The 26,892-nt window shown below is 49.5% G+C and overlaps 3 protein-coding genes across 5 annotated transcripts in view; 1 reads left to right on the forward strand and 2 right to left on the reverse strand.

Annotated features, from left to right (window-relative positions):
* LOC131211643 (uncharacterized) overlaps nt 1-21,148 on the reverse strand; it is a 33,773-nt gene extending 12,625 nt beyond the window's left edge. For 2 of the 3 annotated variants that reach the window (XM_058205212.1, XM_058205210.1), the window contains exons 1-2: nt 12,476-12,555; nt 5,582-5,665 (exon numbers count right to left, since the gene is read on the reverse strand). In XM_058205212.1, the coding sequence (XP_058061195.1) occupies nt 5,582-5,665; nt 12,476-12,551 (160 nt within the window). In that variant the 5' untranslated portion in view covers nt 12,552-12,555. Of the gene's footprint in view, nt 1-5,581; nt 5,666-12,475; nt 12,556-18,989; nt 19,122-21,009 lie in introns of those variants that run through there. The other variant, XM_058205211.1, reaches the window with a different exon arrangement.
* Nucleotides 21,149-21,494: 346 nt separating this feature from the next.
* On the reverse strand, nt 21,495-23,371 carry LOC131211642 (prolactin regulatory element-binding protein). Its single transcript, XM_058205209.1, has 3 exons — nt 23,184-23,371; nt 22,024-23,122; nt 21,495-21,951 (listed from the first exon to the last, which is right to left on the reverse strand). The coding sequence occupies exons 1-3, from the start codon at nt 23,322-23,324 to the stop codon at nt 21,866-21,868; spliced, it is 1,326 nt and encodes a 441-aa protein (XP_058061192.1). The 5' UTR covers nt 23,325-23,371; the 3' UTR covers nt 21,495-21,865.
* Nucleotides 23,372-23,754: 383 nt separating this feature from the next.
* On the forward strand, nt 23,755-24,802 carry LOC131211644 (proteasome subunit beta type-6). Its single transcript, XM_058205213.1, has 3 exons — nt 23,755-23,923; nt 24,034-24,233; nt 24,306-24,802. Exons 1-3 carry the CDS (start codon nt 23,864-23,866, stop codon nt 24,739-24,741), a joined length of 696 nt encoding a protein of 231 aa, XP_058061196.1. The 5' UTR covers nt 23,755-23,863; the 3' UTR covers nt 24,742-24,802.
* Nucleotides 24,803-26,892: the final 2,090 nt, after the last annotated feature.

The raw sequence follows: 26,892 nt of genomic DNA on the forward strand, positions 1-26,892 counted from the left end.
TGGGATCAAAAGAATTTCAATTTCTTTATTAGGCAAAAAGGATGCTGTCCTCGGGAGCTAAGTGACTTCTTCACTTCTTCACATTTTTGGCCCCTTGTCTCGTGCGTCTGTGCGGAGTCCTTCATACACGCGGCGGCTTCGCCTTACAAAATGTTATCCCAGATAAACAAAGCGTGCAAAAGGGCACTGTTTGTCCTGCTGCCTCAGTCTCAGTCTGGGGGCGTACAAGGCAAACAACTTTGGGTGACACTGTTCCCAAACTCTCACTCTCTGTAGTCTAGGGTGCCGTTCTTGGGAGTATCCTTGTACCGGGAATCCGGCAAGGCAAGGCGTCGCGGCAGGCATGCGCGAGGTGAGAGGTGCTAATAAATTTTATGTATTTTGTATGTTGGGGTGCCCACCTTTCGTCGGGCGGCACCGAGAAGTAGGTTCTAAAATTCTTCAAGTAATGATTATGAGGTGGTTCCACTGTAAGTCCCGAAAGGCGATGGCGGCGGGGCAATAAAAGCGAATTAATTTTTACGCAAAATTGGTCTTGGCCTCAATTTCAATGCTGTGGGTATTGTGGGTCGCGCTACATTGCCCTAATGAGGGGACTTTGGGAGAGTTCCACACGCGCGTTTCCCGGAAGGCGGGCTACTAATGAAGTGCTCGAAAACACTTTATCCGGAACGTGTGATGATCTGATGACGCGAGGAGGATGGTACGATATTAGATTAAAGGTAAGGTACACTATATTTTGAGTGCATCTTCCTTTCCTACTAAACTTTGTCTTTTCTGATGACTTTTTAAGATAAATTGCCGTATCCTTATCAAAACTTTCGAACAATTCGAAAATCGCTAACACTTGTGGAACAACATTTTTTGTAAGGATACGACAAAACCATACACAACCTGCGGCGGTTCCAATTGTAAAGCACTTGGAAAGAATTAAATTATTCTCCAAAAGCGAACATGGGTCGATTTACCTTGAGCTATAGCTTCACAATTGCTCCGTGCCATCAGGATAACAATCGGCAGGGAATTGCTAAGCAAGGAGCCAGTCATTGTTAGGTTCACACCATTGCAATAAAGATTACGTACATTTGCTTCCCTCCGAAACCTGCGCCGAGTCCCGAGGATGAGTTTTCCCGGACGTTGGACGATGTGCCTTACTTTTGCAATCGAATAATTTCCCTCAGGAATACGACGCTCCTGGAGACGCTGTATCTTCACCAACAACTCTGCTATCTTAAGGATCAAACCCCGAGCAACATGGCCGTTAGACGCATCCGACACGCACACGACGTGCGCGCGCGCCACTCGAAACTTTTCCAACATTTCCGCCTTTCTATGGCATTACGGCCGCTGGGGCGAAAGAAGGTTGCCGACCTCGGCGGACCTGGGATTAAAATCCAGCAAACCAAAACACACCAATCGCGGCTACCACATTTTCACAGTGTTACAAGAAGGTACACGACGACGAAAGCTTAATTTTATTCTGTCCCCACCAAACGGTTGGGTCATCAAAAGATTTCTACGAAGACACTAACGCCCCGCGGGCAGCTTCCAGCTTGGGTTTTGCCAGGAAAAATGGAAAAAAGTTGTACCACACAAGAAGGCCAACAGTTGGCCACTTGGCCAACAGTTGGCGAGGCACAGGCAGACCACGGACACGCATGCACGGATGGAAACACGGAACGGTAGAAGAGAGTGAGCCCTTAATCGAATTGCAGGCATTCCGTGCGGTGGGTGATAGCCTTCGGCATTCGGCCGCTGCTGAAGATGTTACTGTCTGACGTGTAGGCGCAGCGTGAATACATTTTCTCCATCGGTTGTAACACCGACTTGCCGTTTTCTTCCGGAGGCTGGCTTTAAAATAATTCCCTCTAACAAGATATCGAGGCCGATCTGGTGGAGGTGTTGAATCTCTCGCTTCTCCTGAACCTACCCGCCGATTATTGCTCGAGGGACCATGGAACCATGCCCCGGGGGGAATCAAAAGGGATCGAGACAGCGGAAATTCCAGGCCAGAAACTTCCCCACGTTGACTGGACGCAAACAGACCGAGTTTTGGGGGGAAGTTTTCTCGCTCCAGGCTGTACACATCTGGAGCAGAGGAGAGTTCAATAAATTTTCATATAAATTAAAGCCGGAGCAGCACGCCTGGTCCATACACAATGAGCTTTCGACGAGGGCCGAAAGGTAATTAAAATACGAGAAGGCAGCAGAGATAAATTAACGGACGCTCGCCGCCGTTGGCCCTGCTTTATGAGCTTCCCTTCAGATGGCTATTTTCACGCTCAGTCGTTAAAGATGGAGAAACCCGGAAGGATTTGGCTTTACTATTTTTGCAGCATTTCCTTTAACCCCACAGGCAAGCATAGGAGGGATGTTGAGCCAGCTTATTTGAAACCGGGTCTGTCACATGCAGCGGCCAAAGTTTTGTGCAATTTTTGTATGCTTCCGAAACTTCATATTCATTATTTACGCGAAACAATTTAAATGAGATTACTCTTCACATAACAATGCGTTTTGTGTCTTTGACTAATACTACAAGGCTTAGTGTGAACACTTCAACGGCCATTCCGGCGGATCTTCAAATTTTTGCCAATTTTACGCTAACCCAGCGGGGTCCATAAAAAGTCAACCACGAAATGAAGAAGCCGTTTCAATTATCCACAAACATCCGTGGATGGGCTCTGCTCTTCAACAGATGACCCCAATCTGATCCTTATTAACTTACGTTTGCCACGTTGCGGCGACCTTTTGATGCTTATCACGGGCGCCGCCACCACCAACGTCAAGTATGCTGTCACCTCGTAAAACTATCCCTGCGCCACCGGGAAAGACGAAGGAAAAGCGCCGAGTCCTGGCGTTGGCTACTGGCCTCCCCGCCACCGTGGTTCCGACTGTCGACGAGGCTAAGGACCATTTAATTCCCGGACTTGATGTTTTGCTACACAACACAACCAACAATGGCCGTCCCAAATCAGTGCCATGCTACGGGTCGTCGTTGGCGGGAGGGATGAGTGTAAAAGTCACAATGAAAAGGACCCGTAGGATGTGGAGCAGAAAAAATAACCCAGACCAGTCACTCGCACACACGACCGTGGGGGACACCTTCTCATCCTTGCCGGTGCCGTCACACCCAGGACACGACAGGCAGACGGACAGCGCCCGTGATAAAGGATACTTGATTCTTCGGCGGTGGCGTCGTTGACGGAGGACGAAGCATTTATCTTCCTCTTCTTAGGAGCCGCCGCCATGATACTAATTTCCGTCTAATCAACGTATTCACGCCGTGAAGTCACGAAGCGCAGCGAAGGATGTCCAGTTAAAGAAAAAAAATGGAACTATCGGCTGCGACGCTAAATGCTGCAGAGAGAGTAAATGGGAAAAGTTTTCGCCGAGTGACAGACAGCGCAGTACCGGAAACCCCACGGGGAAAAATGGCACAAAACCAAATGGGAAGTACTTTGTCCACTTTACTTAACCGGAAAGAAATGGAAAGAATACTGCGCACTCCGTTTCAGAGTTTATGTAGGTTAATGTTTGTTGTGACTTTGGATTGTATTAGAACAATTCCGCCCAACAAAGTTGCTAAACTGAACTGAAACGGATGATCCTTCTTTGTCTGGGACACGCTGCCGGTTTGCCGGCACCAATAAATCCTTCCGGACGCATATTAAAATCACTTATTGCAATTAAAATTTTAACTCAATTAGTGAGCCGTAAAGTAATCACACACTCCGGAATATATGAGCGAAGAGTAGGGCGACGACGCCAGTAACGATTAATTGCCACTCGTGAGCGCATAAAAATGATAACGGGCACCACACAGGCCGGCCCGCCCACCGTTTATTACGCCGTCCTTGGACTAATTATCCATAATCCACGTTGAAAATTAGTTTTTTCATGACAAAAATCCACTTGCATAATTAGCCCGCCCGAAGCGAAAGCCACCAGGGGCCAAAGGGAGAAAGGTTCAACGCTGGGAAGAAGCCAGAGCCTCCGTGTGATTATCGATTATCACCAGCCAGCACGGCAAGCCATAAAGGGTTCCGAAAATTATTATTTTTAGCTTCCGCTTTGAATTATCGATTACGCGGTGTGCCGGGCACCGAAAAACGGATTTAAGGACGCTCCCTACGAATGGGGTGTCTTACGACGCTACCTGCACGCCAAGACCGTGTCCTCTGCCAATCAATAAAAGTCCTATCGGCGCCCACTATTGACAGCGAATCACGATCGATGCCCGGCACCACGGATAAAGCGCCCCACACCTGGAGACGAACAGAACTCTGACAGTCGCCGGATTGCGTGACCAGACGTATTGGCTAGACACCTTACCGCCGCTTCCACGCAGATGTGCTATTCCGGGTTTCGTTTGTTTGCTCTGCTGGCTGCGGGGCCGGTGTTAGTCACCGCCGGACAGTAGGTGAGATTGACGGTGAAGAGCTCCAAAAAATATAGAAACAATTCGGTACGTGAGCCCCATACTTTCGGCGCCATTTGATGAATGGCATTTCGAAATCGAATCCTGCAAAACGAAATTAATAAATTCACGGCGCGCAGCAGGAGAGGCAGCGGAAAAGTAATTAAACTTAAATGAAGTTGAAAAATCAGTCACACAGCGTCGGGAGGTGCTGCAAACGAAGCATGTTCACAGTCAACACGCTCGGCTCAATGTGTCATCTATCTGTACGGCCGCCCCGTTGTGCGGATGATGCATGTGATGCATAAAATGAATTATTGCCGCCTCTCGGGATGAATTGTTTCCCGCCACGGATTATTGAAGTACCCCCCACGTGCAGGCGCTTAGCACGGGCGGACCGGAAAAGGACAACGACGACGATGGTTGACGGCTGCTCGCCGTGTGTTTGCGTTTTTGGTGCGCGATATCGCAAATGGGCGTGTGATTGCGTTCACATACGCGCCAGACTCTGGCTTTCGAAAAGTGTTACTTCTGGCTTCATTTAAGGGATTATAAATCATAACGCGCGCGCTGGACCTAAGACCTCATATCTGCGAACGAAGTGATTTATCTCTGGTCTTGGTGGCCGTCTTCATGATGAACTACGCGCTGGTTGTAGAACTGTAAAACGGCGATAGCGCGCGGACAGTCCGGTCCTGTTGCTCTCATGTGCCGTCGGTCGACTCGTCCAGGCTCCGTGTGTGTGGTGTTCCGGTCAAATGGTGGCCGAACAAAAATTCAATTATGGCGTGAAATTCGATTTCCAGCGCTTTTCAGAAAATATCAAACTGGAAACCGCCACTCTAAGGAGAGAACGAGTTGGGAGTCTCCGTTCAGCAAGTGTCGAACGATGCCTTTGTCCGACCGACACCGAGTGTTCAGAGGCTATCGCCAGAGATATCCTTTCCAGGGGGCCAATGGATGTTTGGGGGGGTTGTGTGGAAGAGTGTCCTTCGGAAAGTTAATAATAGCCCCACTGTTCCCCCGGCGTTTGGCAACTTTCAGTACCCTTGTTTTGTTCCTCGGGAAAATCGGGCTTCCTTTGAAGTGTAGCAAATTGGGAATCGAAATTGAACTCTTCTCTATGAACGATTTTGAAGCGATATGTTCGAGAGCGATACTTACTTATGAATTTCACTTTCTTGGATGCTTTTGGTTGTTTAGTCCGGGTTTTGGTTGGCTTTTTCATTGGTGCCGACCGTCGGTTGACTGTGTTGTGTGGGCCCACATTGGATTAGTAGATATCAGAGTACAGGGAACCAGGAAAATCGGATCGGTTAGGTGAAAGCGTTATTTTATCGCATTATGGTGACCCGCTCCTTGAATTATTTGGCGATCACGGTCAACGATAGGGAACTGGAGGACGTTTAAACTGAACTAAACGTCGAAGTCTTGAGATGATGAAAACAGAACAAAAAACTACACAAAATGTAAACGTCAGTCTGTCTTTCGTCATTTTTGTCGTTTAGTGTAAAATATAAAACGCCAGCAACGGTGTGGCGGTGTCTGTTACACATCCATTTCCATTAAATCCATTAGCTGCTCGGTGTCGAGAGGCGAAAAAAATTAGTTGGGTCACCATTTAGGCAACCGCACATGAGCAGTAGCAGCAGGATGTGTGGCCTCCACACATGCTACGACCATAAAGAGACACCTGAGATTTGCGCCACAAACGATGCACTCGACGGTGGCGACACGACCCAGTGTGGACCCTGGACCGAACCCGGGACTGGATACGAACCGAGAGCACAACAAAGTTCAGCGGGTGTGACTCACGACGCTTAAGGACGCTGCTGCTGCTGCCTGACGCTGTGGCTGGGCGAAGTAGAGGGCTAATTCGATTGGACCATCATTTCCCCTCGGTGACGATTCCCGGGAATACTCTTCTCGTTCATTAATTTCATTTTCTCTTTCCAACGACCAAACCACGCCGGAAGCGGGACGACTGTGGCGCACAGGACACATTGCGGTCCGACGACACCGGAGAGGCGACGACTGCCCCCCCATCGTCGACTTCCCCAGAGGCCAATGTTGGGCACTGAGTATGTGGAAAGGATTCAACAGAACACACTCTCGGGCTTGGCGCGGCGGCATAAAATGCACTGCTCCCAAATTATCCTGCCCCACATCATAATCTGCTGCCGCTGTCCGGGCCCAACAGAGGGCGTCGAAAGCGCCACACAAAAGCTGTTTCCGAGCGAGCGAGGGATGTTGATGAAGTGTGGACACAATTGTGAAATTTCGCTAATACCCTCCCTGAACGGTGGTGGTCTGTTTATGACGATGGGGCGATGACTGCCTTTTAAGTAGCATTAGCTCCTCTGCCAGCGACCTCACCGTGACAGAGATAATGCTTGCTGCTACCAATATGGTGCCGAGTGTCGTGGCGAGGAGGATTATCAACAGAAAGTCAGGGCTTAAAGCATCGCGGACTGCGTTTTAAAGATAACAAACACGAAGCAGCAGCAGCAGCATTGTGGAGCGTAAGGTTTGCCAACGGAAACATCCAGATTACCGAACCACCGGGAATCAAATATGCCAAACAGAGCATATATCCAACCGACGGAAACCAAATTAGGCCAATCTGCAGTGCGAATTCCGTTTCGCTTCGGCATTGGTCCGATATATGCTGGGGGAAGGGCTTCACACTACTTTAAAATGCAATGAGATTATGATTTTTGCTAATCTTGGCCCATCTGAGGCGGCCGCTGCATCATATGTGCATTCCTCTTTACCAGGATAATAACGCCATTTTTGTGAGAAACAAATCACAATTGACCGGGCTCAAAAATACCCGCATTGAAGGTGGGTTGCCCACATATTGCTATCCTGGAGAGGTCAGAGATCCTGGTCACTGGTTTTTGGCAAACCGAACCCTGCTAAGTCCGATAATCGTTTAGCCTAATGATATACGCTGCTAATTATAAACGCAGCGCATTATGGTATGCCGTAATGGGTGTTGTGACAGGTTCTCTGGTGGCGCAGTTGGTCGTGTGTTGGACCGTTTTCAATTGAGCCTCACAAATGCAGTCAAATTTATACGGATTTTATGTGTTTGTTTGGATTACACAAATCCAACGCAACGACGATTGGGCGCATTATAAAGGCAAATGAGCGGTGGGCCGCTGCTACGAACACGACGAAGGTTGGGCGGCGACCGAGCCAAACGCTACCCGGTTTCGGAAAATCGATACCAGAGGAAAATCTTAAGGTTGGTTGGTTGGTGATTCGACCAAAGAACCGTTCTCTGTGTTTCCTGATTTTCGTCGGTTTGCGCTTCTGATGGGTTGCGATTCGTTGTTTCTTCACCGAGACTCAAATAGCAACTAGCAAAACAAACAACCCACAGCCCAAAGGTTACACACCGAGTCAAAGTGCGCCTTGTTGGACAAGGTTTCGGGGCACGCTGCTTTTGATTAGAACAAACAGAGCTCCTCCTGTTGGCAAAACATGGAGCAACATGAAAAGGAGCTCTTGTCTGGCGCAAAATTCTCTCATAGACGTCACTGTTGCTGATGAAAAGTTTCGGCACGCAACCACATCAAAATGGTATCAACCCACCACTCAACGGGTATCGGGTGGCCAACTCCGCTTGGAATGATGGGGTATCGGTTGACTTGATAAAATAAGGGTAGCTAAAGGGCACGATATATCATTTCCAGATTGTCAGATACATCAGACAAGGATTATCCGCGTGAGGATTACCTGATGCGGCGGTAAAGCCACACATGTGTTTCTGTGTAACATCTACGGAATGACTTTTGGCATTCTTACCACAGCCAAATGAATTAATCAGTGAACGGTATCCTATTACCTGAAAGCTAAGCTTTGCATGTTTCCAAAGTGGTGCTCTGCAAAAAGAGATAAATTACTGCCCACTGCGCCCTCCACTAGTTTCCAAGAAGCATTTGTGTAGGGGGATAACTTGTTGAAGGATACTCTGGCACTTGACGCAAAATTCGTTCGCCATCCGATAGCTTTTCGTTTTAGCTCAGATAACTTGAGAGGCCTAATATGTTTGTAAATTTTAGAACCTCAGGAGGGGAAGCCGCACAAAAGTCCAGAACTCCCAACGACTCGCTCTTCAATCTATAAGCTCCTTCTGGGTCGCCTTACGTTTCACCGTTTTGAGACAAGGGTTATTTCGTTCAGTCCTATTTCTAGAACCCCAATCCGAACCTCACAAACTGTGGAGGGACCACATTTTACTATGCCCATTTCGTTTCGTGGCAGAAAGGTGTGGAATAAGACGTAGACCGTTGACCGTTTTACTAAATAAATAACTGTGTTCTCTGCCCACTTCCGTTAGCTCTGCCCCAACCGTTAGCAAACAACTAAATATTATGATTATCATCCAATTAGGACTCTTTCTTTGGGCCAAATTTTCCGCCCGGTAACGGAAACATTCTTCAATGAGGCACACCCAAGCAGGAATCCTTTACTGCACGGGCACGGGCACTGGCACTCGTGCATATGGCCACCGAGCGCTCCCGATTGCGTACAAAAGTGCGATGGAAGACAGCGGCAGGGGCAATTGTAAAAGTAACGTTTGCTGTCTCCAGTTGGCTACTCGGCCAGGGCGGCCAGGCGGCTCCATCGCGTCTGTCGCCCTCGGCGGCGGCGGCGACCGCGTCGAACGGGTTGAGTGCGATGAGTCACACACAAACACACACAGGACGAGTGGCGCCCGCTTTGGTTTCCTCCCCACCGGGACTGTTGCAAAATGGCGCCGCCGTACCGTGGCGTCGTCCTTCGCAGGTCTTAATCACCATCAGTGCGCGCGCGAGCGGTGGGCGCCAGGCCAGGAAAAAAATGGTCCTTTCCCCATATCAACGCTCCAGCCCCCCTTGGGCTGGAGCGCCTACAGGCGCAGGTGAAACTCTATGGCACCGCGGGGAGAGATACTTAGCACAAGCGCTAGGCCAATGGCACCAGCGCAAAAAAAAGGACTGCATTGCCTACCCGACGACGACGATGACGACGCCACCGATGCAACGGGCGCGGCGCCTTGAACTCAGGAGCGGGACAGCAAAAAGTGCAGGAGCAAGTTGTGCGGTGTCCGCTGACGTGGGGGGCCTCCAGTTATTTAATGTTCGTGCAACATGAAACTCCCGGGCCCGTCATCCACCATTTCAAATGACGGATACGTACGTATGGGGCCGCCCATCGCGCTCCTGTGTGCTGCATTCAGGTCCTTGCTGAATGCACCACAAAACTGCACCAGAGACGCTCGATGGCCACGAAACCGGAAGAATAAAAGTGCCTTTTGTCTTATCGGGCCGGGCAGCTGCTGCGCTTCCTCGACAGACCCACCCTCCCTTTTCTAATGAGGACACCATACGGCCTGGGCCGACTCTGGCCGATTCATCACCATAATAGATCGGAACCAACGTGGCGTACAGGGCGCAAGCCTAATTAAGCCCTTGATTTTCGTGTGTTGCCGCATAAACTTTCGTGTCCAGGCTAATCATCCGCTTTTTAGTTGGAATAGAAATGGATGAGTTGTTGAGAAGTTGAATCATCCGAATTTCCAACAGAGACAGAATATGCGAGATGGTGGCAAAGACCACGGCACAGATTAGGAGGTGTATCCCGGCGGCCGGTGATGTGGTTAAATTTAAAAGCCTTCGACATCGTAAAACGAAGCCGGTGGTCGGAGCTGTTTGGCAGTAAGCCAAGCTTTGCAGCAGGACTTTAGCTTTGTTCGTGCGGCAGCGGCTTTGGCAGGCCCGAAAACAGGATCACTTTCGACACATCGATTCCCTACGGACGCGAGGTCTGTGTGGGTTCTGTGGATCACAGACTCAGAGGGAAGGAGACTTCGAACGTGATGGATGAGGGCACATAAAGTTGGATCATCTTGGATCGACCGGAGAATGCGGGCGCGATGACGCACACCGCGCCCCATTTCGCGTGAACCATCAACAAGGAGAGGAGAGCTTATGTAAAAGCATTTTCCACACAGAGATTCGCCTGCGCCGATAGAAAACACTGGGGCCAATGGAAAACGACGACGATCAATTTCCAACGTCACCAACAGCAGAGTTTTAAATTATTGCCTTCCTTTCCGTCACAACGTGGCGCACACAAAATACAAAATTTAAAGCCTTCCTCCTTGCACTGCGACGGAAGGTCCTTGGGCGAATGTTAACTCGGTGCCCTCGGCACGGGGTATAAGGATTATAATGGGAGGTCTCTAAGCCCAGCAGCACGCAAACAACAACCCCCCCACGGCTCGCGTGGTTGCTGCCGATGTTATGCAAAAAAGAAACGAGGCAAAAAAAAGTCTTAGAAACCTCGTCCTGCCGAGCGCTCGACTCGGCGCTACCCTCATCAGCTGATGTACGTGGCCGGCATCGCTGAGTACCCCACGAGACCCCGAAAATTGAAGGTGACTTTCGAGGTCTTCCGAGTCGCCACACGTTCCATTTGCGAAAAGCGAACGAATGTGGCGCGGGAGACGAGCGGCAGGAAACTACCGCATACCATATCCTAAGCACTGGCTGCTGGCTAAGCGGCCGACGGACGTCAACGTCGTCGGAAGCAAATGGTGCGTCACAAGCCGCGAGTCCTTGCTGAGAGAGAGAGAGAGAGACAGAGAGAGCGAAATCGGTTACCTTGGGGCGATTTCTTTATTTTAAAAATGTATCCACAATCCGCTCTCTCTCTCTGCGTGGAGCCTTTTCCATTTTGTGCACATATTTTCCACAACCAAACATTATTTCGCATTCGGAAGGCTTTCGGGTTTATTTCTCTCACTTGAAATTGCAAAAATATTGATCACCTTACAGGCTGCGGAAAAAACACGGGCCATTTAGGATCCGGGCCTCAGTCGGCGCAACGATGCTGCCGTCGGTCCGACCAATTGTTTATGGTTTCTCGCCTTGGTTTTATAGTCCAGCAGAGAAAAAAAAGCTAAAAGAAGATCGAAACGACCGGAATTAAGGAGCCCAATAACCGTCACCGCGTAGCAACAACAATTCCGCAGCAAAGGCCACGACGACTAGGAAGAAAAGTGCGCGAAGGAAACGGACACATAAAATGCCGACTCTCGACTCTCGTCTTCTTCTGTGGGGCGCCGACTGAGAGACGGCGGACGTCTCGTGCCGGCGGAAAACCGAATCCCCAACGCCCGGAAAGCAACGGAAAAGCTTAGGACGGCGCGCCGGCAAAGACGATAAAACGACGACAACGACGGCGACGGACCAAGCCTCGCCGCCCCCCGCACGCGCCTCTTCGTCTGGATTTGGATGAGTCATCCACTCGCCCGAAAGTTACCAGACTTCCACGGCAGTTCCAACAACAACTGGCTGGGGGGGCACCCCGCTCGTCTCTGATTGGCGGCGGCGTGCGGCTTTTTTTATTTGCACGCAAAATTATATAACCCTCCCCGACGGAAAATCCTCGACCTCGGATCGGGAGGTGCTTATTTCTGCTGGCGCGCCACTCTACCTGGAAGGACCCAAAAAGTTGTCGTTTTTGGGGTCCAATTTTATGGGCAGCCCAGACCCCCAGACCAGACAGCCAAACACGAATATGCGTCGTGCGTGCGGGCCCAAGATGTTGAACTCCGGCCTTTTGGCAGGGACCGGAGCATTATTACTTATTCATTGCCGGGTTGTTGGTCACTGGGGAGATATGCTACCAATGGATAGTCTGCAAGGTCTGACGCGAGTGACCAGACCGGTGGCAGCTCTATGTACTGGACCATAATAAATGAAGGGCCAGGAGTCTTCAAGCCCTTCGTAGAAGTGCAGTTCTTTCTTTAAATGAAGGTCTATAGGATGTCCAAGTAATGGAAGTCCACAAGTCTCTTTCTTGAGTCATAATAGATAAACAGTCAAATAATAAAGTTCAGTCCCGACGTCACGGATGCCAAATAATTCTTCGATGGGTTCTGCCAAGTAGATAGTCGATCAGATAGTCGAGCAGTCCGTTAGATCAGAAGATCGACTATCTAGCAGGCGCACCTGGGAGCCGCGTTCCGCTCGAACCTCGGCTATGGTTCGCCTCTCTTACCTGCCGGCAACACCGGAGCACGGCACGTGTGGCAGAAGCACTGCATCACGGAGTCTCGCACTAATCCAATCAACATTTTGTCGCCGGCTGCTGTAAGTTCCCTTTTTCGAGCGAAATTGAACACGGGACTGGAAGCTACGGTAGCCACAAACACGCCAGGGCACGGCTCCTCGGGGGGCTACAGGACAACAAGCGAGCGAGAGGCTGAAGATGCTGATTGCTAGTAGCTGGGGGGGTTGCTGGCGTCTGCCCAGAAGAGCACACTCTGTCACACACTCACTGATATGTCACACTGGTCGACACACGCGGAGCTCTGCGGGGCTCTGCTCGGCGACTCTGGACGATTGCTGACAGGACTCTGCCTACTGTGTACAGTGGCGCGCGCGTGGGGCTGCTGCGGCAGAGGACGGACACTTGCCTGCAGAAGAGGTGCACGTGGCTGACACGATGGGCGAACGAATCAATATAACTAACCGTTTAACCTACTGAGGGTTGGCATACAATTTGTCACCCTAGAGTCAGGAGGGAGATAAATGTCCACCTCGGAGGCTCGCTTCAAAGATGCAGAATACGATTAGTCATTGGCCTAGCGCAAAAGAAAAAGGATCCTTTCGAGATCGCTCACTCAATCGCTTGCACCACCGGCGATGGATGACTCACTCAACCTACTGATTGATCCACACAGCCGGATCCGGACGCATTCGTGCGAACTGCATTCGCACAAACGGTTCGCGTAGCAAACACACACATACACAGCGACACACTCTGAGCGTTCCGAAAGGACGAAAGAAGCCTACACAACGGGACACCACCACCCCTCGGCCAGTAGTGTTCGGATTCGAGAGGGTTTAGTAGTCATAAAAAAGGTCTCTTCTTCTGGCACACGCTACCGGAAACTTCGCCACGATGACAATTCCCCACCACGGGAGGGTGGACGGTTTCTGTCGTTATCCTGTGCCGGTGTTTGCACCAATACAGGCTCTGGCTCCCCTATACCACACGCGACGCACTCAGATCCTGCCGAGCCTTAATCTTGGTATTAGTGGCGCTCGAGACCCAACACTGACAGCATCGAGCCCCCCAACGGTTTCACGATGGTGTTGGTAACGCCACCAGCGCCACGGTTCCAGCTTTCACTCCCCGCCAGGGCGGGGCATCCACGGCGAATGTTGGCGTGAACATCGAGAGGAAAATGGGATGAAAACCGGAGGGGAGGGAGGCCAAAATTAGCAACGCGGAAGCGAGCGTGGGGCCGTGGAGAAAATTACCGAAAGAGAAGGGACTGCGTTGTGTGTGTCCTCGGAACACAAACCAACGGAATCGGGAGAAGCGCAATAAGGATGATGTGCAAAAATAAAAGAGGATGCCAATTTTAATGTCCATTTGGGATCTTGGAAAACTCCAAATTATTTGGCGTATTCGTGGGGATTTTAAAAACGAACATTTGGACTGTCCTTCATTGTCCTGCTTAATGCGGACGGCACAGTATCGAGATACACGCGCGTAACATTACACAGAAGCACATGCGAAGCTAACGGGAAAAAAATGGCAACGAAATCTACTCCGCTACACTCCACACTTCGTCCTTGCCCTTTCCCATGTCCAAGATGTGTCCTTTCATTGCCGTTCCGTGTGTTGGTCTCTCTCACTCTCCCCCGTTGCCTGTTATTGGCCTAAGCACCCACGAAACACAAGAGCACCACACAACCAGAGAGAAGGATTCTTACACAATAAAGTATGCACCCAAACGGTTCGGCGTCTGAAACAGGACTGCGCACTCGGCCGAAAGGACACATCGCGATAGGGGCCGCCACCACCGATTGCGATCCGAAACAGCGGTCGGGAAAGTGACAGCAATTTTCCCGAACGCGCACACACACTACAGCACGCGGACCAACACCAACGCGTTCTCCGTGTCCTCTCCCCCAAAGGATATTGTCCAATAATGTGTACGATAATCGATCGATACCGTACAGACGCACACGGCAGGAATATTCGCACAGCACGCAAGTGTTGGTGCCAGCATTTCCTTTGCGCAGGACGAGCTTTGGCACCGGTCGGCCGGTATGCGTGTGGTGTGGTGGGAAAACAGCACTTTCACAGGTTTCCATGCCGTGCCGTGCCATGTCCTGGGCCTTGTGACGCCCGTGCCGACGCGACGTAAAAAAGCCGTAAACAATCTCATAGAAAAGCTCCGGTGTGTGCTCGGGGACAGCCGGTCTTTTTTATTGTTCTCGAATTGCCCGAACCTAGCCGAGATCAACACGGTGTGGCGCGGTCGATGGCAGACACTGTCGTCCCCTTTCGCCAGATGCACATGACATGCAGCGGCGGATGGAAAGTTCGTCAGGAAAGGGGACAATGGATAGAAAAAATAGTATTTTTTGTAATACTTTCCCGATATTCGGTAGAAAGAAGAACATTTGAAACATGGACAAAGATATTAAAATTGTAACGGGAAAAGTTAGAATACATCTGTGCCGATCTGTGTCTATGTCTTTTAATAGAATGTTGGAGCCAGACATACAGACAGAGGAAGTGGTGAAAAATCTTGCACAAATGCCAATCGCTTTGCACTCCGCTGCTCGCCATGGGTGTATTTAGGTCGAAGGTAATCGTCCTCGGGGGAGAATCAATAAGGAAAAGCAAGGAGCAGGACCTTGTGTCCTAATACATGTGCCATGTGCTTCCCTGCTTTTTCCAGACCTTACAAAAGGATATTTTGAGGAACGACGACACTGGATTACGATCAATCGGAAAAAGAGCAAACAAATAGGGGACAACAGGCGGGTCGTTGGGCCGTCTAAGAGCATTGTAGACTTCTCATCGTCCTGGAAAAAGTCGGTTTGATGAGTGATGAATTATTGAAATAATCCCTTCCCTTGGCGCTGTAGATTACAATCGACAGAAATCGAGCTTTATGCTCCCAGACACGAGCCACAATGAGAGTTAATGGTCTAACCTCTCCCCGTTGGTCAGATGATTTCTGTTCAAATGGACTAAAGTCTGGCGGAGCCAAGTAGCTTTGGGATCAATAATGTAATCAAAAAGAATCGGTTCATTCTTCGTTTACAAGTTTGTGAGGGCACCGAAATGATCTAAACATCGGAAGTTTCTCCTCCGTTATCATCCGCTGATTATAGTTCGTTCAAAAAGGATAAACTGCAAACATTGGAACTCACACAAACAAGTACTCGACAAACATCAGCAGCGCACTCGTTGCGATGTCGTCGCTTTTATGGTGCGTGCGTGATCGACACGCAAATGGACCGCAAAAATCAATCCACATCATTGATTTATGGTCGCACCCCGCTTGGAGGGTCCCTCTTCCACTGCACTCCTCTATGTTCCTGTAAAACCGTTTACGGTGAAATATTGCGACAAATTCCGCTCCGTGCAGTTGCGTGCAGCAAAGTGTTAACTGCCACGCTGGGGCCATTAAACGGGCGTCGCCGGCCGTGCAGTAGTAGCTAGCACGACACAGGCGACAAAATCACTAGTTGTTCACCACCGCTGGGCGCACTGGTGCCAGAGTGCTGAAAAGCGGGATTTTTCTTATGTTTCCTGTTGAATATGAACGCATCCCGGTACTGCCGGCGACGATGATGATATGGTAAAGTTTTGAAGGATATTAAAAAATCGTAGCCCAACAGAAGACACGTTGGCAGAGGTCCTGCAAGGGATGCAACCGGAAGACGCATCAGTGTAAGAACTTTTCTCCATTAGTTTCCGAAGCACTAGTCTTCTGTGCATGAATACGATGAGTCATCGAATAAAATCTATCAACAAGTAACTCCCCGGTAAGACGAGCACCGTAAGCCGTCCCCTTTCACCGGCTATTGTGAAGACTGCGGACTCTTGGCATTTTTCAAGCTTCTATCTTTTCCGGGGTCCTCTTCACAGAAGCGTGCTTCACCATGACAATGCCAATAATGTATGATGCTAAAATCGATTTGTGAGCTCAGAGACTTATCCATGAGGTTGCATTATTTTGCATGCAAATCTTGTCCTTAGTCGACTGGGGAAAATGTAGTACTTTCGCTCATTTTTCCAACTAAACGGTACATTTTTATCACATTCAACTAAAAGAAGTAAATTTTATTTATGAGTGAAGGTTAAATTATTCTATTACTGGTAGAAATAGGATATCAAAAGAACTTCCCAGGTGAACAGCGAACTAAAGGCATGTGCTAGGCTCCCGAACTGGAGGCTTAAAAAGTGTAGCAACAGTGCTGAAAACGCTCCAACCCATTAAAGAACCTTCAAGAAGGATAGGTTCCCATCACTCACATCACCCAGCACACTCGGGTCCAAAACAAGGAGGATCGGTCACATTTTTCTTATGACCAATTACATAGCCATTGTTTCTCCTTTGTCGACAGCGCGCCCTATTGCTGCTTATGCGTGACGTGGGTTTCAAAATTGCTACGCACCAATGGAGACCTTCCTCCTTTATTACCCACGGAAGCGAAAGGGAAAAATTGTCGCCATACAAAAATAGGGGACGGTCAGAGCTACGGTAGCCACGCGTTTGTTGTCCGTGGCTCCACCATCCCAAGAGAGCCCCCTTTTGCTATAAGAACTTAAAAGAAGACGGAGCAAAAAACGTAATTGCGCATCGTCGTATCGATTTCTCGATCGAGAGCCCGAAAATCAACTCCAGAGAGCCGAAGCAAAACAAAAACGGGAGAAAAAAGAACTTATTTCTGTATGTTGACGTCCATGATGGTGGTGTTAGGTTGAATCGCGATTTTTGTGATCGACATTGTGTGCTCCGGGCAAATAAAGCAATTGGTGGATTAGGTAGACGCCTGATACGAGATCTTTACAACGTCTTAAGTAGGTGCTACATCAGATTACAGAAGCTCGTCGGCGGTCGGGAAGATGTCGAGAGGTTGGACGCAAAGTTGTTGCCAGACTCACGTCAGTTAGAAATATTTTAACCCCTTTTCCAACTATTCGGAGAATCCCCCATTTTTCAAATACTTTTACCGATCGATGAAATGTTGAAAATAGAATCTGAAAAATCTTCCTCAAAGCTCAACGTTAAAAATCATTTCAATATAAAATCAATCACAGACATACAACACCAAATCTCTGGGATTTTGAAATTTTCCGGTCAACCAACGCTCACAAAAAACTTAGCCAACAACTTGCGTTACCAAGAAGCCATGCAAGCCGTGTTGAAAGCGGCGTGTGGCTTATCGACCGTCATGATTAATTGAATCATTTTCATTCGTCTGCGCTTTAGTCGGCAAACAGCTGAGTCCTTGGAACGGAGTGGATCTGGCGTTCCGACCCACAGTGGAATTTGCTCACGCTTGAACTGAATGAAAGAGAAATTTTTGGGTGATTATTATTATTCGGATCGATTATTATTAAAGCCATTTTGTTCAAAAACGTCCAGCTTCAAGTGTATAAGCAAAATGAATGATTGGCTGTGAGTAAATTCTAGTACGAAGCGTGATATAATCGACGTGACTTGGGACATTTGAATACGTGACAAAACGGTAATCGCGCTGCTTCAAGACAATGCGGGGCAGGACACGCATAACTGGCTCAATTGTTTTGAGTTCTGTTATGTGCATAAGAAATCGGCACCACACCCACCAATAATTGTGGGCCGCTTTCAACGTGGGTTGGGAACGTATTTAACCCATTTCTCCACCCGAACAATTATTTTGGGAGAACGTTATTCAACCACTCTCGGAAGTCTCGGAGCCCACACATGTGCCAACTTTAGTGGCCAAACTTTCAGTTATTCCGCTATGAACCAGTGTCTACCACCTAACAGCAGACCATCTGTTTAAGGTTAACAGGGTCATCATGTCGGCTAGAGCAGTAAATAGTGGACCCTCGCTGGATGACCATACGGGATGAAGCCTACACCGAATCGTGGACCGCTTTCTAAAGCATACCCCTGCAGCGAGGAAAGTAAGAAATTAAAAGTGCCAAAACAAAGAATCATGTCTAATCCGCCATGGACATTTGGCGTGACGGGTCGCACTTAATCAAACGGTACCCTCGCTAATGAAGTCCCACATTTGTTGCCGGCAAACAGCACTTGGAATATCTGACAGACAGAGCCGGTGAGTCCGGCTTTTGCCGTTTAGCAATGTGAAAAACTCAATTCCCACACACGAAACGTAAAATCAATCTCTCGCCAATATGGAAGAGCTTCGCCACTTTTGCTTTGCCAGAAACTATCCCGTGTGGCGTACGATGCCAATACGGGGTCCCTCTCTCTTTCTCGAAGCCTTCGATTCGGAGGAGTTCGCGTAGGTGGAAGGCAACTCTTTTCCGCCCGATGTTTGCTACAGAAACAGGCATCCGCCGCGCCGTACACGGTGTGTTGGACAAAGGCAAATCCGTCGATTTCACCGTGCAAATGTCGCAACTGCGCGGTAATTAATGCAAATAAAATATAGCCTCTTGCATCTGGGGTTCGCGTAGTTCCAGCGCCTGCTTTGCTTCTCTTGACGGAGGTGTACTTTAGGGATCATGGCTTGCTTACCTTCGGCAGCAGAAAGCTGGGCTGTTTGCTCGGACATTGTTAAGATTCGAACGGTTGCTTCGTTGAGTCTGGTTTCGTCGAAGTTACAACTCGTCTTCTTCTGCTGGCGTCTTATTCCTCAAACAGAGCGATCTGTAAAGAGACAATCCAGTTACAGAATATGCGTGAGTTTGTTCAGCGTGTAAAGAAGGTACTGTGGATGACCGGGGACCCTGAACACGATCGGAGTCTGCAAAACTAATCGATTTGCGAACCACAATGACAGTCGTCCGTGGAGGGTGATCAAGAGACTACACACTTCACGGAAGTGTGACCCGCGCGAAGAACGTGCATCGAGATGCACGAGACACCGATACAAGACAATGGTGGCCAACAAAAGAAGGATGCACGCCGCGTCCGGGAAGTAGAAGCGGCGATCGACGATCGAACCTTCCATGGTTACCGTACAATAAATCCAGTCCAGCCGCAGTACACGAAGTGCCAGAGCAAACCACTTCTCACTTCCTTTTCCATGTTGCGACGGACTGCGGAAGGCGCAACGCAGCATTCAGTCCAAATATGGAACACATCTTCTGATGTCGATTCGGCGCTCTGCCGCCGCAAGTTTATTGCTCTTTCCTAGTTCGCACCACCTCGACGGGGAGTGTGGTCGCCTGGCAGCTGATTGAATGTATTAACCGCCACCGCGCAAGACGAATAGCCTCACGATCCGAAAACACGACTCTACGCGCGCTTGCTGGATTGAAGATGGCGTGGGCATCTTCCAGGTTCCGGCAAGGCGTACGCCAACCTCTTTCTCTCTTTATCCAGCTCTGAGATAACCAACAGCATCTGGAGGGCAAACGAATTCGATTCTCCGAATGCAACCGTAGCGAACGCAAAGTCGCTTTCAGTTTGCGGCGCATTTGCGATCCTCTGGCCTTCTCGAGACAGCACCGCTATAGTAAGTCAAACATGCGCTGGTATCTTTAGTGGCCCCTCGGTTTGAAGGGGGTGTGCGGCGAGCGCCAACGCACCGAATGATTCATTGCCAGCGTCGTCGCCGTTGCACCGTTGTGTGCACGGGGTGGTCCCGGGACCAAACACGAACAGAAAGAGATCACCGGAGATGATGTTGATCTGGCAGCAGGGCACAAAACAAGGGCCCTGTTTTCCTTTTTGCTGAAAACCAGAATTTCCAGCCAAGCGACACGTCCACCCTCCGTCGGGGGAGAGAAAGTGCAAGTTTAATGTCATTGCCTTCGAGTGGCGGGTGCTTAAACTCCATTAGAGGAAGCAATCGATATCGATGATCGAGCCCGGGTGGCAGGATGCAATAACAGCTTAAAGCGATCTCATTTATGCCGTTCGATGCGGGCACAAGCCATTTCTCTGAACGAACGGTTTTGGTCGATGATTGAGTAACTAAAATAATGATTGCTTCCTTTACATATGAGATTGCATGAAATTACCAACCAATTATGAGCTCGCTTTGACCTGAACAATTTACTCCGCTAATTAGTACTGTTTCTGGGCTTATTTAAGCTGGTTCATTCAAATTGAAAGCCGGAAAGTGTTCATTTAATAAGTGCTTCTAATATTTTTAAGGAAATAAGTTTAGAATCAATTAAGACGTAAGACGTGTAAAATTCCTGTGATACCATCCGCTTTATCGGTCATCAAAATGGTTCTTTGTTCTGCTGATTCTAGAAGCGCGTAAATTGTCAAAAGCTTCCAAAGGATACCTTTTGAAAAAACGGGACGAAACCAGCATCCTACTCTTTCTCGCGCACAACGAAATTGATCGCTCGAGAATCATGCAACACTCTCCGATCAGAACATAATGCACATACACATCGAAAAATTGCCGGCTGCCAGTGCATGGCGACGCCATCTTCCAGCGAAATAAACAAAGCAACCAACGGCGAGACTCGTTCTTTTTTTCGCAAGCCAAAAAGCGTCCCTAGCGCTCCCTATTTTGGCGAGACAACGACGCAATTTGGCCACAGTAATTGATTCAGAAGTGTTACGCTACACTCACCTTTTTAAAATCTCGAACAGTTACTGAAAAACTATCGCGTGTTATGGTGAAAACAATAGGTTCACAGATCGATTTTCGTGCGACAGACAACGAACGAGAACTTGAGAACTTTCACGACTCCACAACGAACGAACTAAACTCAACGGCGGTTTCGTTTGAACTGCGTTCCGTGCGCGGCCAACGCGATAGGTCGCCTTTGCTGATCGCTGATGAAAACGAGAGTACGCACGCACACATAGCGCGCAAGTTGAACGACCGTCTGTTCGTTCGCCGTTGCCGGAACTGACCTTCCAGAGGAGGTGCCGCGATTAATAATATATGCAAAATAGCTTCCTTTTTCGGGAATAATTTTTGTAGAAGGAAATACTGGTGCGCGTCAGGCTTCGCGATCAGTGGCCGCCAGAACCGCAACCACCCTCCAGACAAAGGACATCTTTTGTGGGAGAAGCGTGTGATCAACAAAGAGCCAGCGACTTGAAAGGCAAACAACAATGAGTTAAATTTATTCACATCCTCCGCCTGTACAGTGTTACATGTGTGTGTTTAAGTGTTTACAATAAATAAAGGCTTTCGTTTGACGTTTGGGAAGTGCAAAAAACAGAAAAGTAAAAGTAATAATGGATACAAGGCTGCTAATACCGGGGGTGCTACACCGATTGGTCAATGTCCCTTCCCTTAATCAAATCCGCGATCGTATTAGGTAGGATAGGCAAGCGATGACGGACCACTTGTGATTCATTAAAATGTTCTAACCGAGTCAGGTCCTTTCCGCCGAGGATATCCCTTCTTGTCGTTTCTCTGCTTATTTTCTCCTCCTTGTTTCCAGTTCGCTGAAGGCAGTCCCATTTCCACGCTCTCACAGGCCAACGTACGAGCAGAAGCAAAACGTGAGAAACAGGATAATGATGATTGCGAATATTGCGACCCATGCTGGCAGTGAGTCTGTGGAGGGAGGACAAAATATGTAAAATTAAGCGTATGAATCCTTAACTTCGAGACCGCAGCAACACTTACGTCGATAGGGTAAGCTGTGAATGCAAACGCGATTGTCGACGGAGATGGACAGTACGGCCGCTTCCGTGTCGCCCGTAATCGATGGACCGTCGAAGTTCGTCACCGGCAAAAACTCCAGGCCAGTGACGAACATCGCGTGAGCATTCGGAATGTGTAGCACCCGCTGTAGGCTGAAGGCAATGTAGATGGAGACCGATCCACTGAACATGGTACCGATCGCCACGAAACGACCATCATCTCGAACGGTCAGTGCTGCGAGCGATTCGTCAATCTCGACCACCGCCGTCAACCGGCCGGATTCCGGGTCCCACTGCTGCAGCAGTCCCTTCGCCTTGCCCGACTTGGCGAACGGGTTCGCCAGCGTAAACAATCGGCACTTGTCCTTCTGACCCTCAACCACTCCGTACCGACAGCGCTTCAGCAAATAGCGGCAGTTGGCCGGTGGGTTCCAGGTCAGCTTTTTCACCTCCTTTTCGCTACCGATCGACCAGATGATGCCCAACCCGTCTTTGGCGATCGAAACGATGTGTTTGCTGTCGGGGCTAAAATCCAGATCGTCGATCTCTTTCGTGTGCGCCCCGATGTCGAACAGGCACGTTAGTTTCGGAAAACTCCACACCCGCAAATGCCCATCCATTCCGCCCGTCGCCATGAACCGGCCATTTGGACTGATCCGCACAACGCGCTGCAGCGGTTCCGATTCGGTAAAATCTGTCTGCACCGAGTCGGCCGCCTTGATGTCGAAACGAATCTGTTTCCGTGCCGGGTTCGGTTGATCCGTGGTTCCGTTTTTGTCTACCTTTTCCCCTTCAGCCGATAGTGACCGTTGCTGGGAAATACTGCGCCGTTTACGCAGTCCATCGGTCGTAGGATCAAATTTGTTTCCTGCCGTGGACGTGGGCGAACCTACGTGTTCACCACTGTCGATGCGCGTATTCACGAAATACATCTGGCAGTGGCTTTCCTGGCCGGCCATCAACAGCGTACGCTTTTCGTCCGTCTTTACGGCGCAGTTCATCACGACGGTGGGTCCAGTTTCGTGCCGTAGCACCTCGTCGGCCACGTACTTTTCACCGTTGTGGTAGATTTCGTAGATTTCCTGGAACGGAATAGTGCCATCAGTCATTGATTCAATCAATTGAAAGCGGGCTTTGGCTTACAAATCCATTAGCAACTCCAGTCTTCGAAGCGCCACCACCGCCAGCGACCAGAACGTGACGGCTGGTCAGCATTTCGACTGAGTACAGCGGGAAATTGACCCGCGCCAGCAGACCATCCGAAGGTTTCAGGGTTGGCGGCATCTTCTAACTTACACCAACAATAGGAACGTTTACCATGGGCCACGAAACAAAACGCACGGAACAACGGAACAATGGTATTTTCTTCCACGTATCGCTTTGGAGCAACAACTCTGTTGGAGATGTTTGACAGTTCTCGCTGTCGCGCGAGGCTCGTGTTATGAACCCAATCAGCTGAGTGAGTGAGTGAATTAATTCTGCATTTGAAACCACGAAAGCGAGGAAAGTTTAGTTTAGGAAAGGTTTATTCATTTAATTAAAATTCATTACAGAATTTAACAGGTCGAAAACGAACTAATATACACTACGAGCAGTCATATTTTTGGATAGAACGAAACAATCGATTCTGTCGATTCTGGCTGGCAGCACTGCCACCGGTACGAGGAAACTGTCAGTCTGGGCTGTCAATTTTAGTTTCGCTTTGTCATTTCTCTCGGCAACCAACATAAACAGAACCGTGATTATTCGTTTTTACAAGCTTCTGCGTTCGAAAGCACTTGTTTCGTGAGTAAATTGTGGTTTCGTGAAAAAGACTCGTTGAAATGGATCTCATCGATACGGATGGCTCGAACGATTGGAGACAGGCCCATCACAGCACCGGTGTAAGTGGGATTGATTTTTCCCGTGCTTCACTTCGCTTGACCATAACCTTATCATCCTGTTTTACAAATAATTGCTACAATAATTGAACATCCCTTCTCTACTCCTACAGACAACTATCATGGCCGTCGAGTTTGCTGATGGCGTTGTAATCGGTGCTGACTCACGCACCAGCACGGGCACGTACGTTGCGAACCGTGTCACAAACAAGTTGACGCGCCTGACGGACAAAATCTACTGCTGTCGTTCCGGATCGGCCGCCGACACGCAGGCAATCGCCGATATCGTCACCTACTCGCTTAACTACCATGAGTGAGTCAACTGACCGTTTCCGAGTTTCCGAGGACGATCTTTTCTCATTGCCCAATCTCTAACCTGTTGTAGGAACCAAACGGGCGAAGAACCACTCGTTGAGGATGCCGCCAATGAGTTCCGTCAGTATTGTTACAACTACCGGGACTCGCTCACGGCCGGAATCATTGTGGCAGGGTGGGATCGGAAGAATGGTGGGCAGGTGTACTCAATACCGCTCGGTGGCATGCAGATACGCGAAAACGTCGCAATCGGAGGCTCTGGCAGCTCGTACATTTACGGTTTCGTAAAGGAGAACTACCGTCCGGGAATGAGCCGTGCCGAGTGTGTCGAGTTCGTGAAGAAATCCGTATTCCACGCGATGTACCACGACGGCAGTTCCGGTGGCGTTTGCCGTATCGGCGTAATCACGAAGGATGGCATCGAACGGGAGGTGGTGTTTGCTCCGCGCGACTACGAAAACGTTGTAAACCGTGCCGCGGCACCCAGTGTGTCGCTACAGGCTTAAGGAGCACTATTGCAGGGTCTTTTTTCTTGGTTCGAAATACATTCACTTGTGAACAAACACAGTCTACTAGGATAAAATTACTACTAGGATGCACATAACATCCTGCCATCCTATCGTGGTAACATGTGAAGGGTTAACGACGAAGAGCTTTTCAGTTCTCTCACCGCAAAGCTCGAAAGTTGTTCGCTCACGATGCGCAACTGTGCGAGAGAATCCTGAACCGCTGCTGAAACACGTGCACCGCACCATCACCATGCACCCTTTGCAGTTTCCTACGACAACACAGTCCACTTGATCGTAGTCTTTGCTCGTGGCCACGAAAATGCGACAACCTCCGTCTCGCGAGATAAAAGGCTCCCGAAACTCTCCGAGCATTCGCCATACGGCTCTCCACCAGGCCGTATTGTGTGCTGTGTGTTGTTTTTCCATTTCGTTCGCACGTCCATCTGGCGAGGCACACACACACGCACAGGAGCGAGGACGCAGGGTTTTTCACGGCCCGTGAAAAGCGGTGCTGCTCAGTTGTGATGCGGGTTGCATAGGGTGCAGGCGTGAGCGCGCGTGTTGTCCGTCGGTAGGTTTGCTCGCCAGGACGTTTCCACGCTTTCCTTTTTTCCCGATCCCAGGGCCAGGCTGATGTACGAATTTTCTTCATTCGCAATGGAATTGATCGAACGCGCTTTCGTCTTATCGCACTGCGGAACCAGTAGCAACAATTTTCCCAACACATCCTGTTCTCGGGCCTCAGCTGGTGGACGTTCCTTGGGAAAAGTTCGTGTGTTTGTGTGGCTGTGCGGCGGTCGGAAGTGCGTTTCGAGTCCGATGTTTGAGCCCGAGTGAGAGAGTGCTGTGAATGTGGTTTAAGCCTGCTAGGGGGCCATCGGGCCCAGCAAGTGCTGCTCCGGAATGGGGATGCTGTTTGGGGACGGCTGAAAGTAATAACTTGGCACCGGAAGTGTGTCCACTGTGCGGTGTAATTGAGGCAACAGCAAAGTGAGGAAAAGCCTGTACGATGGAAATACAGTGAGAGACAGAGAAAGGGAGAGACGGTGAGAGATACAGGGAGAGCAAACACGGATCGATGAATGAACGGATTGTCCGCTTGGCTGCGACGCGCGGCCAGGCCAGGCCGGTGATGGTGGTTTGTTATTTCTCCGCATTGCCCGTGCCGAGGATGTGTTAGGAATGCAGTGTGTCGTTATGTGCGCGTGTGGCAAGCAAAAGCCGTGGAACAACAACAAGAAAACACATCACCTGCGGTCGGAAAATGTATCGTTGCTCTTTCCGCAATCGTAAGATGGATTTACTGCTTATCATCTGCAGGAATTCCGCATGCTTGGGCATTGCTTTGCAGGTCTCATTTCCTTCCGTGAGATTTTCGACTGATGGGCCTCCGAAACAACAACCGAATACCACCGTTGCAGATGATCGTTCCCGTAGATCGTTGGCCTTAGAGTACTTTAGTTATTAATTGTTCGCAGACAGAGGAATTTTATCGACCAAAACGACTATGTCCTTGCATGAAAGAATCAGATGCATTATTTCTCAATCATACTTATTTAAAAACTTTTCGGGCTGTTTTGACATAAAATCGAATCCCAGTGCCGGTCATCGCCAGCATGAAACGCTGATTACCGTGGGTCAAATGTGTTGCCAAAAATCCGAGCATTACCGGACCGGACCGGACCGGACCGGACCGGACCAAATCCGACCATTATTACGAGATTACCGGATCCGTCGCACCCAGACGGGATGGTAGATGGTGACGGAGCCGTTCGTTGGCACCGTCACCGGGTTGGCTTTTTTACGTTTTGGCACATTTATGTCGTCCTCCCGGGGTCCCGGACAGTTGGTGCATCAAGCGCCGGTATCAACCGGAAAACCGGGCCGAGTCCGGTGGAACCAGAGAAATCAAATATTTTCCCACACAACCCGCGCCACGGTACGCCACAACGGTGTGTTGATGCCACTGCACATTTCCGTTCCGTTGGGGTTTTGCCCAAAAACCTTGTGCCTTGTGCCCTGGCCAACGGTCTTGCCTTCCGGCCCTACGTCCTCGTATTTTAGCTCGAAATTTGGAATTTCACCAATAATCTAGTTTTCCACGGGAAGGCTTTGCGCTGTTCACATCCGGTTGATGTGCATTTGCAC

Source organism: Anopheles bellator, chromosome 2 (assembly GCF_943735745.2).
Source record: "Anopheles bellator chromosome 2, idAnoBellAS_SP24_06.2, whole genome shotgun sequence".
NCBI classification, from domain to species: Eukaryota; Metazoa; Arthropoda; class Insecta; order Diptera; family Culicidae; genus Anopheles; species Anopheles bellator.